Source organism: Aethalodelphis obliquidens, unplaced genomic scaffold (assembly GCF_003676395.1).
Source record: "Aethalodelphis obliquidens isolate GAN/ISIS:26980383/991018 unplaced genomic scaffold, ASM367639v1 scaffold99, whole genome shotgun sequence".
Lineage (NCBI taxonomy): Eukaryota > Metazoa > Chordata > Mammalia > Artiodactyla > Delphinidae > Aethalodelphis > Aethalodelphis obliquidens.
The window spans coordinates 2865357-2879400 of NW_020838043.1; the positions used below are offsets into that span (position 1 = coordinate 2865357).

The 14044-nt window shown below is 46.3% G+C and overlaps 1 protein-coding gene across 9 annotated transcripts in view; it reads left to right on the top strand.

Moving 5' to 3' along the window:
- The window catches only part of MAP7D2 (MAP7 domain containing 2), a 107834-nt gene that overhangs the window by 38975 nt on the left and 54815 nt on the right, over positions 1-14044 (top strand). For all 9 annotated transcript variants that reach the window (XM_027096122.1, XM_027096125.1, XM_027096127.1 and 6 more), the window contains exon 2: positions 13163-13240. In XM_027096122.1, the coding sequence (XP_026951923.1) occupies positions 13163-13240 (78 nt within the window). The remainder of the gene's footprint in view (positions 1-13162; positions 13241-14044) is intronic.

Consider the following 14044-nt stretch of genomic DNA (forward strand, 5'->3'; position numbering starts at 1 on the left):
CACACACACACACACACACACACACACACACACACACACACACACACACCCTTCTGAGAGTCTCCGAAACCCTTCCTGTGCTCACCTCCCAGGCAGAATTCTCCCCAGACGCAGCCTAACATGGCTCCAGACTCCCTTGTCCCCCATCTCTCAGTTCCTTCTCTCATTTGCCCCCTCATGCAGCTTTTGCTCCCCTTTCCAATGTCGACGTATCAAAGCTGATTCACTTCTTGAAGTCCTGAAACCCTTTCTGCCTACATTCTTCATCTGTATAACAAAAGCCCAAGAACTGATCCACCATGTTGGGTGGCAGAATGGAGGAAGCTGAGAGGATAAAGATGATTCTCTTTCCGGTGGAGGAGAAAAAGCAAACCCATCTCTCTGTCTTGAAGCAAGTAGAGAGGGTTGAATTGGACCCCTGAGAGCTCTTCCACCCGAAATTCCATGATTTGGGATTTTGAAAGTGCCAATCATGCATTAAACTTACTTTTTAGGGTTTTTTTGAGCATCGTACACTGGTATGATTAAGCCCTGGTTTTAACAGTATTGAGGATTGATTTATTAATATTCTCAGAGAGTGCCTTTAATGGTTTTGAACTTCATTTTGGAGAAAAATCACGTTTCCAGATAAGAATGTTCTTGACCTGTTAGTGCTGTGACTTTTCATCACAGTTCACTGCATTACAGCAGTCATCCTGAAGTACGGATGGATGCCAACAGGACCTACTAGGAATGGAGATTTAGCTCCACAGTGAAAGAAATTTAAATGGAAAGTTTAGTGACCCTATGGGATTGTAACTGGTTTTGAAATTTTAATTGGAAAATATGAGGCAGGAATATGTGACACTTTCTGAACAAAAACAATATACCCTTATGCAAAGATGAAAAAGGTTCTAGGTTCTGTCAACTGATTTTCAGTTGCCATTTGTAGGATTGCACTTCAATGAGATTTCAGGCTTTACCTCTTATTTTTCTAACATATTTTTGCATATACCATTACCCCTGCCTGGAGTTTCTACCTTCCTGCCCTTCGTTGATCTCAATCTGATCCTGCCTCCCCTCCCCCAGGAGAAGAGCAGAGTCTAGGAGAAATCACAGTGGATTAAGGGTCAGAGAGATAAGGAGAATCTGCCCACTGAATATGACAGTGGCTGGGTCACTTGACGTTTCTGAGTCTCCGTTTCTTTAATCTCGAAGTATAACCCCCCTCCTAAAAATAATGGCCGTGAATATTTAATGAGCATTTATTACAATGGAAAGTTCTTCACATACATTATTTCATGTAATCACTATAACAGTTTATCACAACACATTATTTATTGACAAATTTTTTTATCCCCTCCCCCCCCTTTTTCACAAACAGCAGACTTGTCAACATTCATTTTTGCTTCCCAGTTTTACACAATATAACAAAGCTCTTGAGATGGTGTGGCAAAGACACTTTATGGGGATATAGATGATTTTTACATAGTCAAATGAACCACTTGTATTTATGTTACATTAAAACTGCTGGGGCTTCCTGGTAGTGCAGTGGTTAAAAGAATCTGCCCACCAATGCAGGGAACCCGGGTTCGAGCCCTGGTCCCGGAAGATCCCACATGCCGCAGAGCAGCTAAGCCCGTGTGCCACAGCTGCTGAGCCTGAGCTCTAGAGCCCGCGAGCCACAACTACTGAGCCCACTTGCCACAACTACTGAAGCCCGTGTGCCTGGAGCCCGTGCTCCACAACGAGAGAAGCCACCGCAATGAGAAGCCCGCGCACCACGACGAAGAGTAGGCCCCGCTCGCCGCAACTAGAGAAAGCCCGCGTGCAGCAACGAAGACCCAACGCAGCCAAAAAAATAAATAAATTTATTTGAAAAAAGCTGCTTTCTTGGAACCGGATATATCATCTGAATATTTGAGAGGAAAAAGTAAAACCAGTAACCTGGGAGACTTGGAAGAAGGCCACAGATGAGATCAACTAGGCTATGGATTTTAAACCCTGTTGCTGAACGCTGAGGTGGTTTTGTCTTTTTCTCTTTGAAAATTTCTTATTGCAGTATAATTCACATAACATAGCATAACATTCACCATTTTGAAGTGTGAACTTCAGTGGGTTGGGTCTTAGTACATGTGGTGTAACTGTCGCCACTGTTTAATACCAGAACACTGCGGTCATTACTGTGAATAATGCTGCCGTGAACGTTCGTGTTCAGTTTCCCTCCATTTCTACATGTACCGATGCTTTCCTGAGGGGAACGCCTCCACCGAGCTGGGGCGAGGGAAGGGGGTGAGCCGTGGGAGAAACGGGGGGAAATGAAAGGTGCCACATCGCCAAGCTGATCGTGGCTGTGCAGCCAAACACAGTTGGGTGCTCGGACCCACGGGCCGTGTCCAGAGAGGGCGCGTGGCTCCCTGTGGCTCGGAGTATGTCACTGGCAGAGAGAAGGGCAGACAGTTCCTCTGTTGTCGCCTTCCCGTCTCAGTCAGAGCGAGCGCCTCGGGGCTCGCCCCTTTGTCCTCTGGATCATGTTTCCTGGCCTTGATGGGCAGCCTCTGCAGGTCTGGCCTGGTTACCGTCCAGGTGCTGGGGTCGCTCCTTGTCGCCCGCTGCTGTTGGGGCAGTGGCGCAAGCCACTCTGGGGTGTGGTGACCGAGGGAAGCACACAGGCCGTCACTGGGACACTTCTGGCTGAGGCTCGGGTGGCTGGCTGAGGGCCAGGGTCGCGAGCAGGAGAGACTGAGCCAACTAGTCTGGGGCGTCATCTGGGTCCCACATGCTGAGAGATCAGAAAGTGCCGCTTGTTGGCTTGTGGTTCATCAGTGGACTGGTTTTCCGGCTCCATCGCTGTGTAACTAACCACACCAACACTCAGCGGTCTCGAATGCCGCCTTCTCTCTCAGGGATCTGTGTGCTGCCTGGGCTTGGCTGGGTGGTCCTCGCCTGAGATCTCTCCTGAGAGGGCAGCTGGAGGGCCACAGTGTGCACTCCGAGGCTGGCCCTTGATGCTGATGTTGGCTTGGAACTCTGCTGCACCTGATTGATGGGAGCCGTTCCCCAGGACCCGCTGTGGGACTTGGCATTCTCACAGCGTGGTGATGTGTTCCGAGAGGGTGATTCCCCCAAGCTAGAGTCCTGTGTCCCTTGGAAGTGTAGGAAACCGAGGCTTCTGAAGTTTAAATAGTGGGTCAGGTGATACAGAGGCTGTGGGAGTGATTGTCCTTGACCTGATGCTGCCATAGGATTGTGGGAAATAAGCAAATATGTGTCTTAACACTCAGGCCTGGCACACAGTAGGTGCTCGTGACCTCCACGTTTATTGAGTACTTAATGTGTACAGAATACTGTGCTAGGCTCTTTTTCTTTTTCACACACACACACTGTAGTTTATTTTTACAAGAGATAAACTGACACCAAGCATTGTAAATGGATGACCACAACAAAAGCAACAATGATTGCAATTACCAAACACGAAACATGATGTCATAATACTGACATTCAGTCCAGTAATCCTCCACTGTAACAGCTCCTTTACTCTGCAGTGAAAATTGATTTGTATATTTTTTGCCTCTGAGTCCTTGTGGGATTTTTTTTTATTCAAACAGAAAGTCACAAAAATTATAATCATCCTCATCAGTTCACTCAGTCCCATGTAATTAATTTTTTTTATCTTGATCTTCTGTTAGCACTTTTATGAATTCATCAGTTTTCCATTAGAGTTCTGAAAATGCTTATTCATTCAGTTCAGCAGTATAGGCAGTTACCAGAAACCTGTACTTGTCAGTCTTTTCCATGAATTCCTTGAAGATGAAACCCTTTCATACTAACATTTTTGCAAAAGCGTCAGAGTACACCCAGAACTGTCTGTAAGTGACAAAAGACTTAAAACTGACCACAGTTAAAGTTTTGATGAAAGTTCATAATAATGCAGTTGACAAGGAAATTTAGTTATTTCTGAGATATACATTTTAATGTAATAACTAGAATTATGACTTATAACATTATACCAGAACATATAAGATTTTTAGAAATTTCATGTAGTGTCTGAAACATTTATATTAACGTATTTCCATACAAATAACCCAAAGAAAGTTTAGTATTAGTTGTTTTTTGTTTGTTTGTTTGTTTATACTGCAGGTTCTTATTAGTCATCAATTTTATACACATCAGTGTATACATGTCAATCCCAATCGCCCAATTCAGCACACCACCATCCCCACCCCACCGCAGTTTTCCCCCCTTAGTGTCCATACGTTTGTTCTCTACATCTGTGTCTCAACTTCTGCCCTGCAAACCGGTTCATCTGTACCATTTTTCTAGGTTCCACATACATGCGTTAATATACGATATTTGTTTTCTTCTTTCTGACTTACTTCACTCTGTATGACAGTCTCTACATCCATCCACGTCTCAACAAATGACTCAATTTCGTTCCTTTTTATGGCTGAGTAATATTCCATTGTATATATGTACCACATCTTCTTTGTCCATTCGTCTGTCCATGGGCATTTAGGTTGCTTCCATGACCTGGCTATTGTAAATAGTGCTGCAATGAACATTGGGGTGCATGTGTCTTTTTGAATTATGGTTTTCTCTGGGTATATGCTCAGTAGTGGGATTGCTGGATCATACGGTAATTCTATTTTTACTTTTTTAAGGAACCTCCATACTGTTCTCCATAGTGGCTCTATCAATGTACATTCCCACCAACAGTGCAAGAGGGTTCCCTTTTCTCCACACCCTCTCCAGCATTTGTTGTTTGTAGATTTTCTGATGATGCCCATTCTAACTGGTGTGAGGTGATACCTCATTGTAGTTTTGATTTGCATTTCTCTAATAATTAGTGATGTTGAGTAGCTTTTCATGTGCTTCTGGGCCATCTGTATGTCTTCTCTGGAGAAATGTCTGTTTAGATCTTCTGCCCATTTTGGGATTGGGTTGTTTGTTTCCTTAACATTGAGCTGCATGAGCTGTTTATATATTTTGGACATTAATCCTTTGTCCATTGATTCGTTTGCAAATATTTTATCCCATTCTGAGGGTTGTCTTTTCGTCTTGTTTATGGTTTCCTTGGCTGTGCAAAAGCTTTGAAGTTTCATTAGGTCCCATTTGTTTATTTTTGTTTTTATTTCCATTATTCTAGGAGGTGGATCAAAAAACATCTTGCTGTGATTTATGTCAAAGAGCGTTCTTCCTACGTTTTCCTCTAAGACTTTTATAGTGTCCGGTCTTACATTTAGGTCTCTAATCCATTTTGAGTTTAGTTTCGTGTATGGTGTTAGGGAGTGTTCTAATTTCATTCTTTTACATGTAGCTGTCCAGTTTTCCCAGCACCACTATTGAAGAGACTGTCTTTTCTCCATTGTATATCTTTGCCTCCTTTGTCATAGGTTAGTTGACCATAGGTGCGTGGATTTATCTCTGGGCTTTCTATCTTGTTCCATTGATCTGTGTTCCTGTTTTTGTGCCAGTACCATATTGTCTTGCTTACTGTAGCTTTGTAGTATAGTCTGAAGTCAGGGAATCTGATTCCTCCAGCTCCGTTTCTTTCCCTCAAGACTGCTTTGACTATTCGGGGTCTTTTGTGTCTCCATACAAATTTTAAGATGATTTGTTCTAGTTCTGTAAAAAATGCCATTGGTGGGCTTCCCTGGTGGCGCAGTGGTTGAGAGTCTGCCTGCCAATGCAGGGGACACGGGTTCAGGCCCTGGTCTGGGAGGATCCCACATGCCGCGGAGCAACTAGGCCCGTGAGCCACAATTACTGAGCCTGCATGTCTGGAGCCTGTGCTCCACAACAAGAGAGGCCGCGATAGTGAGAGGCCCGCGCACCACGATGAAGAGTGGCCCCCGCTTGCTGCAACTAGAGAAAGCCCTCGCACAGAAACGAAGACCCAACACAGCCATAAATAAATTAATTAATTTTAAAAAATGCCATTGGTAATTTGATAGGGATTGCATTGAATCTGTAGATTGCTTTGGGTAGTATAGTCATTTTCACAGTGTTGATTCTTCCAGTCCAGGAACATGGTATATCTCTCCATCTGTTTGTGTCATCTTTAATTTCTTTCATCAGTGTCTTATAGTTTTCTGCATACAGGTCTTTTGTCTCCCTAGGTAGGTTTATTCCTAGGTATTTTCTTCTTTTTGTTGCAATGGTAAATGGGAGTGTTTCCATAATTTCGCTTTCAGATTTTTCATCGTTAGTGTATAGGAATGCAAGAGATTTCTGTGCATTAATTTTGTATCCTGCAACTTTACCAAATTCATTGATTAGCTCTAGTAGTTTTCTGGTGGCATCTTTAGGATTCTCTATGTATAGTATCGCGTCATCTGCAAACAGTGACAGTTTTACTTCTTCTTTTCCATGTGCTAGGCTCTTTGAGGGCTACAAGAAGAAATGGGACATTCATGGGCCCTGCTGTCGAGAGGCTAATATCCCAATTGGACTGGAAAGGGGGGCCATGAGAGAGGGCCTATAAGGGTGGAGCTTCCTGTGCTTGAGGACCATGAACTAGAGAGGGAAGGACCCCAGAGCAGTGATGGAATTTAAAGGAAAGATTCACTTCAGCTTCAGTGGGGGTGGGGCGTGTGGGGAGCTGCCTTCCTTTCTTTACCTTTGAATTTCCTGCACAGATTCAGCAAGATAATGTCTGCAAAGATGTTTTAAAATATTCCTTGTTTTTTTAAAAATAAACTTATTTATTATTTATTTATTTTTTGGCTGCATTGGGTCTTCAATCCTGCGTGCAGGCTTTCTCTAGTTGCGGCGAGCAGGGGCTACTCTTCGTTGCACTGTGCGGGCTTCTCATTGCGGTGGCTTCTCTTGTTGCAGAGCATGGGCTCTAGGCACGCGGGCTCAGTAGTTGTGGCTCGTGGGCTCAGTAGTTGTGGCTCACAGGCTCTAGAGCACAGGCTCAGTAGTTGTGGCTCGTGGGCTCTGTAGTTGTGGCTCACGGGCTTAGTTACTCTGCCGCATGTGGGATCTTCCTGGACCAGGAGTCGAACCCGTGTCCCCTGCATTGGCAGGTGGGTTCTTAACCACTGCGCCACCAGGGAAGTCCTCCTCATTTTTAAGGACACTTCTGATACATGGTTAAATGCTCTACAAATGGGGAGGTTTCCATCAATGGGACGTAATATTCATGGCCATTCATTCAGCAAACATTTGAATACCCTGTGCAAGGTGCTGAGGATTCGAGGGCAAGGAGCAGACGAACAGGCTCAGATAGTAGCATGTGGAGCAGTAACAACCATGGCAAACGCTGTGTGTGTGGGGGTGCAGGCAGGTGGCCGATGTTTCCTTCTGCAGACATGTTTTGGGGCCCACTCTTTGAGTCCACACTTAGCAGAGCTCTGGATATCCAGAGAGGAGCCACAGGCAGGGCCTTGCCCTGCAGAATCAGCATAGTCTAGAACAGCGGCTCTCAAGGTGTGGGCCCTGGACAACATTCTCTGGCCGGCCCCAGGCCCGCTCCATGAAACACTCTGGGGGTGCCGTCCAGCAGTCTGGGTTCACAAGCCTTCTGGGTTGTTCTGACCCACGTTCCAGTGGGAGGAGCATCAGGCTAGGGGCGTTCTCAGTCCTGCTGCTGCACATGAGCATCACACGGGAGCTTTCAGAGCACCAGCACCCTGGCCACACCTGAGACGACAAGGCCAGTCTCTGGGAGGGAGGCACAGGCACCTGTAGTTGTTAAAGCTCCCCAGGTGATTGCATTGTGTGGCCACAGTTGAGAAGCAGTGGTCTCCATGCCCTTAGACAGATCATCACAGCACAAACGAGTCACCGTGGAGGTGTGAATGCATCCCTGCCTGCCGGCCCATAGAAGGACAGGCACCCCAGAGGAGGGGGCTGGCAGGCATTGGACTTCCTATTTGATGAGCTCTTCATTCCCGGTTCCCTTTCTTTTGTCTGGACGTTGCAGTTGCATGGATGTGAGTTGTGATTGGGGACGTTACTTTAAAATTCATCTAATGCAATCAATTTTTAAAAGTTGAAAACAGCTGGCTTCCCCTAAAAACCTTGTATTTCGATAATGGTTATTACATACCATGAATAATTGACTAATATCAGCTCATTAATATTCTAGTGGGAGAGTACCCCAGGCTAATAAAATTCATTTTTAAATTAGTTTTTAAAAAATGTGTTGCCACAGCCCAAGGATAACGGGAAGTTACTCCAAGCCAGAGCAGTTCAGTGAAGTATGAAATTTTATGCTGTTCTGTTCACATAAAATAGTTGTTTGGCTGCTCAGTATCCTGTTTGATTCTCATTTCCTGTAGGGGTGAATTGCCCAGGAAAAGGCCTCCGTTTCCGGGGTGCACACTACCTGAGCGCTGTTGCCCTGGGAAGCATTACTACATCAAGACTGGGCCAGGGGTGGCTCTGACATGGGTTCCCCTTGTGCTTCTGGTAGGTAGGACACCTCTGGGAACATGTCCCCTGTTCCCCCTTTGTCTTTGGGTCCCTCCCAGGGCTTTACACTTGGGCCAGAGTTTTAAACATTAAACTTTCTACTTTGAGGTCATTGCAGAGAGACCCCGTGTACCCTCTACCCAGTTTCCCCCGGCGGTACTAACGTGCAGCACTGTAGTCCACTCTCACAGCGAGGGTTGCAGACGCCGGCACAGTCGTCACTGCAAGGCCCCTTCGTGATGCCCTTTTGTAGCCACCACTTCCCTTCTGCCCCTCTGCCCTGACCCCTGGCAAGCACTGATCTCTTCTCCATCTGTTCTCATGGGGTTCAAGGATAAAATGGATCTCTGGTTTAATAACAGAGAGACAATACATGTGCACATGTAATACAAGGGACAAAGGACGACTGGGTACAACGCTAGGATTTCGGGCCATACAGAAAGAAGACTGCCTTGTGAATCGCATTCAGCATTAACTCTTGACTCTACCGTGTCTTTAGAGGAGGTCTCCTGGTATTGTTAGCATTTGTGTATTAAGGTCAGTTGCCCTGGGTCTGTTAATCATAGTCTACCTTGATTTCTCTGGCTGTGTTGTTGTAGTGGTAATAACAGGTCAGGTCCACGCCCTCTAACACATAGGGAGTGTCTGGTTTGTGCTCTACCCTTTCTTCCTTCGGGATAAGCCCAGGGCCTCTTGGCAGGGGTCCCTGGAGGGTCATCAGGGATCACAAGGTGGAAGTTGGAGATGTAAGTTAATTATTTGGCTTCTCTTCAAATGGATGTTCTGGAAATGATTGCTTGATAGTTCTCTTTTAATCAGGAGAGGCAGATGCTGTGTGGGGGAAGGAGGCCTTACCCCGGCCTTACTCACCCAGCAAAACTCAACCCTGTTTGGACTCTGAGAGTTTCCTTATTCATCTGTGTCCCAGAGCAGTTATGTGTGAAGGGTGAGAATCACAAGAGTGAGCCTGGAGGCTCCTGGTCCAGTACTGTTCAGTACGGTAGCCACCAGCCTCATGTGGCTAGTGAGTGCTTGAAATGGGCCCAGTGTGATGGAGGAACTGAACTGTTCATTGCATTTAATTTTGATTATCTTAAATTTAAACAGACACACATGGCTTGTGGCTGCCATATGACGGCATAGACTCCAGGTTACCCACCTTGGGCTGTTTGGGTCACTCCACCCCACTCAGTGGGGCTAAAAAAGAATGGCTTGGCCCTGTTGCCCCCAGGGCCATCTGGCTATCCCCTTTCCCTACCCAGTGCCCAAACATTTCCAAACCATCAGCTTGAAGGGGAAGCAAATAATTAGCACATCTGTGCCCAGCTGGCCAGTGCCTGGCTCACAGTAGTGCCTACTTGGTACTTCTCTAATGAGTTGGACTTGCACTTCTCTCCAAATTTGCATGCACATTCCTGGGACAAGGATGGGACTTGTTCCCGGCGTACAATACTGGGTCTCAGAAAGCCATGAAGGTTTCATTCATGGGTGCTAAGGTAGAGCTGTTAGTTTCCTCCTTTGCCAGAGAGCCGCATGGGAAAGCAGTAATTAAGAGTGTGTGTGGGTCCTGGAGTCAGGTTCTTAGGTTGGAATCTGGCGTCTCCACTTTCTGATGGTGTGGCCTTGAACAAGTTAACCTCTGTGCCTCCCTTTCTGTACCTATAAGATGAGGATCATAATAGTATCTCCGTCATCATGGGGTGATGGGGCCGAGTAAATTCAAGCAATGGACTTGGTTCGTAGATTGTAGCCTCCCGTTATGACGAAGCAGGTGATGACTAAGGAGCCTGATAATGAAGATTTTCTGGAAAGGAAATGATTTGAAGGTATGACTCTTACAAGTGCCCACAAGGGGGCAGCCTAAAATCATGCATGTCCCTGGAACAAACAGCCTTCTGTTAGTAAAGCCTCAAGGCAACATGGCCAGTTTCAAATGTGCTTGGCCCTTTTCCCTCAGTTTTTCTTTCTTTCTTCTGTTTGAACAACACTTTCGGTGGTTCTCAGGCAGTATCTTAGATCTAGAGGGTGACAGGTCATGCTTGAGCCGAGGAGTTGATGTGGGTGCTGATGTCAGCATCTGTCCAGGTGGCCTAGGCTTCTCTTTGTAGCTTTTCACACAGAACAAATCCTTATTAATCAAACGCTTAAGGTAGAGACTAGAGCTTGAAAATGTTTAGAGGATCATTGAAGAGAAACCTGGTTTTGTCTCCCTGCTCCCCTTCCGCTGCCCACGTGGCTGCCTTTGGGCTTTGTGTGTGCACCTTGAGGCCTGTGGGGGTGGGATGTGGCCCGAGCGGGCGACCCAGAGATGCACACCCGCCCTTGGTTCGGGAGCCCTTCCCTCCCTGCAGGGAGACTGAGAGCCCTCTGCAGCCAAGCAGAATGAACTTAGGGTTCCGCCAGCCAGAAACCGTGGGGTCTTGAAGGTGAGTGGGGTTTAAAAAGGTGCGAGGCAGGGAGATCAGCTCTGTGCTTTGTGACTGCCTGGAGGGGTGGGATAGGGAGGATGGGAGGGAGGGAGATGCAAGAGGGAAGAGATATGGGAACATATGTATATGTATAACTGATTCACGTTGTTATAAAGCAGAAACTAACACACCATTGTAAAGCAATTATACCCCAATAAAGATGTTAAAAAAAAAAAAAAAAACCCTCATTGTAGTAGCCCCCTTGAATAAAGTCTTCCTTACTATCTTTAAAAAATAAAAAGGTGCAAGGGATGTGGGGAAAAGGGGTCAGATTGGGGAGGCCAGCATTGATGAGTTGAGAAATTGGGCCTTTAAATTCTTGATGCTGTTCATGTCGTCGGTAGCATTGTAATGATTAAGTGTTGACAAAACCCAAATGAACTTATTTACAAAACAGAAATAGACTCACAGACATAGAAAACAAACTTATGATAACCAAAAGTGATGGGGGGAGGGATAAATTAGGAGTTTGGGATTAACAGATACACACTACTATACATAAAATAGATAAACAACAAGGACCTACTGTATAGCACAGGGAACTATATTCAGTATCTTGTAATAACTATAATGGAAAAGAATATGGAACAGAATATATATATATATATAAATAAAACTGAATCACTTTGCTGTACACCTGAAACTAACACAACATTGTAAATTAACTATACTTCAGTTTAAACAAAAAAGAGTTGACTAAAAACAAACGTGGGGAGTGGCACTTGTAGTCAGGTTTATTTTCCAGGACTTCTCTCTTGAGCTTTAATATACCTGCTGCATCATCCAGGCTGCAAAATTAGATGCTCGTGGGGAATCGTGACAAGCCATTGTTTATCACGTGCATCCTCATCTGCATTCCTGCTGCCTGCACTGCGGTCCAAGCCTCCAGGTCCCTCTCCTGGGCAGTGGCAGGAACATCCCTAACAAGGGCACAGCTCACTGTGGCAGCGAGGCACACTATGAAGTCAGCTGTGACACTACCACGGAGGAGGGCCCAGGCGCTGGGAAGGTGAATCCAGTTGTAGTAACACTAAAGCTGATTTCTCCAGAATGCGGTCCTTGACCATTATATAAGTAATACGCATGAATGACCAGTTGTGACCAAGTGCAATAAATTATTTTTAATCCTAAAACTGCCATGAAGGTCATTTAATCTTTGATTCAGAAAGCACTTTAGGGTCCTGTAGAAGATGGGTGGAGATGCGGAGCTCCTGGGATGTTTCCCGGACTTGGGGGGAATTGCCATTTGTTCCATTTTATTTGTTGTGGATATTTAAGTTAACAAGTACAGTAAGTCTCCTACATACGAACCTTCAAGTTCCGAACTTTCAAAGTTGTGAATGTGCGTTCCATCAACGTCAGGCGTGAGTGAAATTGCAGCTTGCCCTCCGTCTCCTATTACTGGTGATCCTTCAGCTCTACCACCTCCCACCTCCTCTCCCTCCTCCAGTCAGTAACTCTTCCTGCGTCTTCACTCGATGCCAGCCCCTGTATGCCAACTGTTGTACTGTACTACTGTACTTTTCAAGGTACTGTACTGAAAGATTAAAAATGTTTTCTTTACTTCTTGTGTTTGTTTTTTATGTATTATTTGTGTGAAAAGTATTATAAACCTGTTACAGTATGGTACTATATAGCCGATTGTGTTAGTTGGGTACCTAGGCTAACTTTGTTGGATTTATGAACAAATTGGACTTACGAACGTGCTCTCGGAACAGAACTCGTTCGTATGTAGGGGACTTACTGTAAACAGGAGTACGTTATATTCCTTCTTTGTGATTCTAAAATGCTAAGACTGATATGGGAGCAAACTTAGCGGAAACGAAATCAAACTTGAGTGTTGTATTTTCTCAGTGTTCACCCGAGGAGCTCATACACGTCCCTCAGCAGTTGGCTCCTTCCAGAAAGTCAGATAATCTGTCTGTGTAATAATCGTGTCTACTTTTGTGCTTCTGCCTTCCCCTGGGAGCCGGACGGGGGGAGGCCCAGTGGGTTCTCTGCACATTGCCAGACCTGTCACTTATTGCACCTTCTGACCCCTGTGAGGCCAGGCCTGGGGACGGAGGACTAGGGAGAGGGTTGGTTCTCTGGGGCTGGCATTGGGCCACTACCAGCCCAGCTTGGTGGGGGAGCCACTGCCCCTCGGCTCTCAGGATCGGGCCGTGTGTGTGGTACGGAGCACTGCTGTTGGATGATGTGTGCGTGCGGCCAGACCCAGGGTGCAGGCCAAGGGGGTCCCTGGCACTCAGCGGACGGGGAGAGTGAAGTCTTTCATCGTGTTTTCTCTCTTGTAGGCATGGATGGATTTTTAAAATCTGATGAGAGACAACGACTAGCTAAAGAAAGACGAGAAGAAAGAGAAAAATGTCTTGGTAAGTTGTGCACTTTGGCTGTTTAGGTCTAAGGGAGTGGAGATGTGATGATGTCTTTTCTCAAGACCCTTAGAAATTTGTGACTGAATGGGAAGAGAACTGGGACAGTTGCTAGGTGAACGTGGAAAACTGGGAGCAAACCCGCACTGCCACTTGCCCGTTCACAGTTGTTATATAATTCTCAGGACAGTTGATTTACTCCCTGAGCATGCGTTGAACCTCTGTTACTGGCACTGCGCTAGAGCTGTGGGTAGGATGCTGGAGAACGAGACAGTCACCGCCCCCGCCCGCTCAGGCGGCCTCTTCCCAGGGCAGCTAGAAGGGCCATGCTCGGGGAAATGGAGGAAATCGGCACCGAAGGCCATTTCTGTATTAGGACAGGGAACCCATTGAGAAAGGCTGTCATACCTCTTGCAGGCTATGGACAGATTCGTCCAACCTGTTCCCCACAGGGTGCCACGAGGAAGGTGGAGTGGCTTCCCCAGGGCACTGAGACAGATGAGGAGCTTTCGAATCCTACTCCTTGAGTGCCTCCTGCTGGTCGGCCCAGACATTGCATCCTCCAGGGAACCCTTGCCTGCCTGGCCAGGTGGAGTTAAGGCCCTTAGTAAATGTCTCAGGAAGGAGGCTGGCCGATCCTGTTCATCGTCTTCTGTTTACCCTCAGCCAGCTCAGCGTCTGGTGCGTGGTGTGTGTACAGCTAACGTGTCCCGAGTGAAGATACCCTGATAGCTCTCATTTCTCAATCCTGCGTGTGGCCTAGCCATTGGGATGAGTCTGACTTGATGGCAATGACAGGCAGAG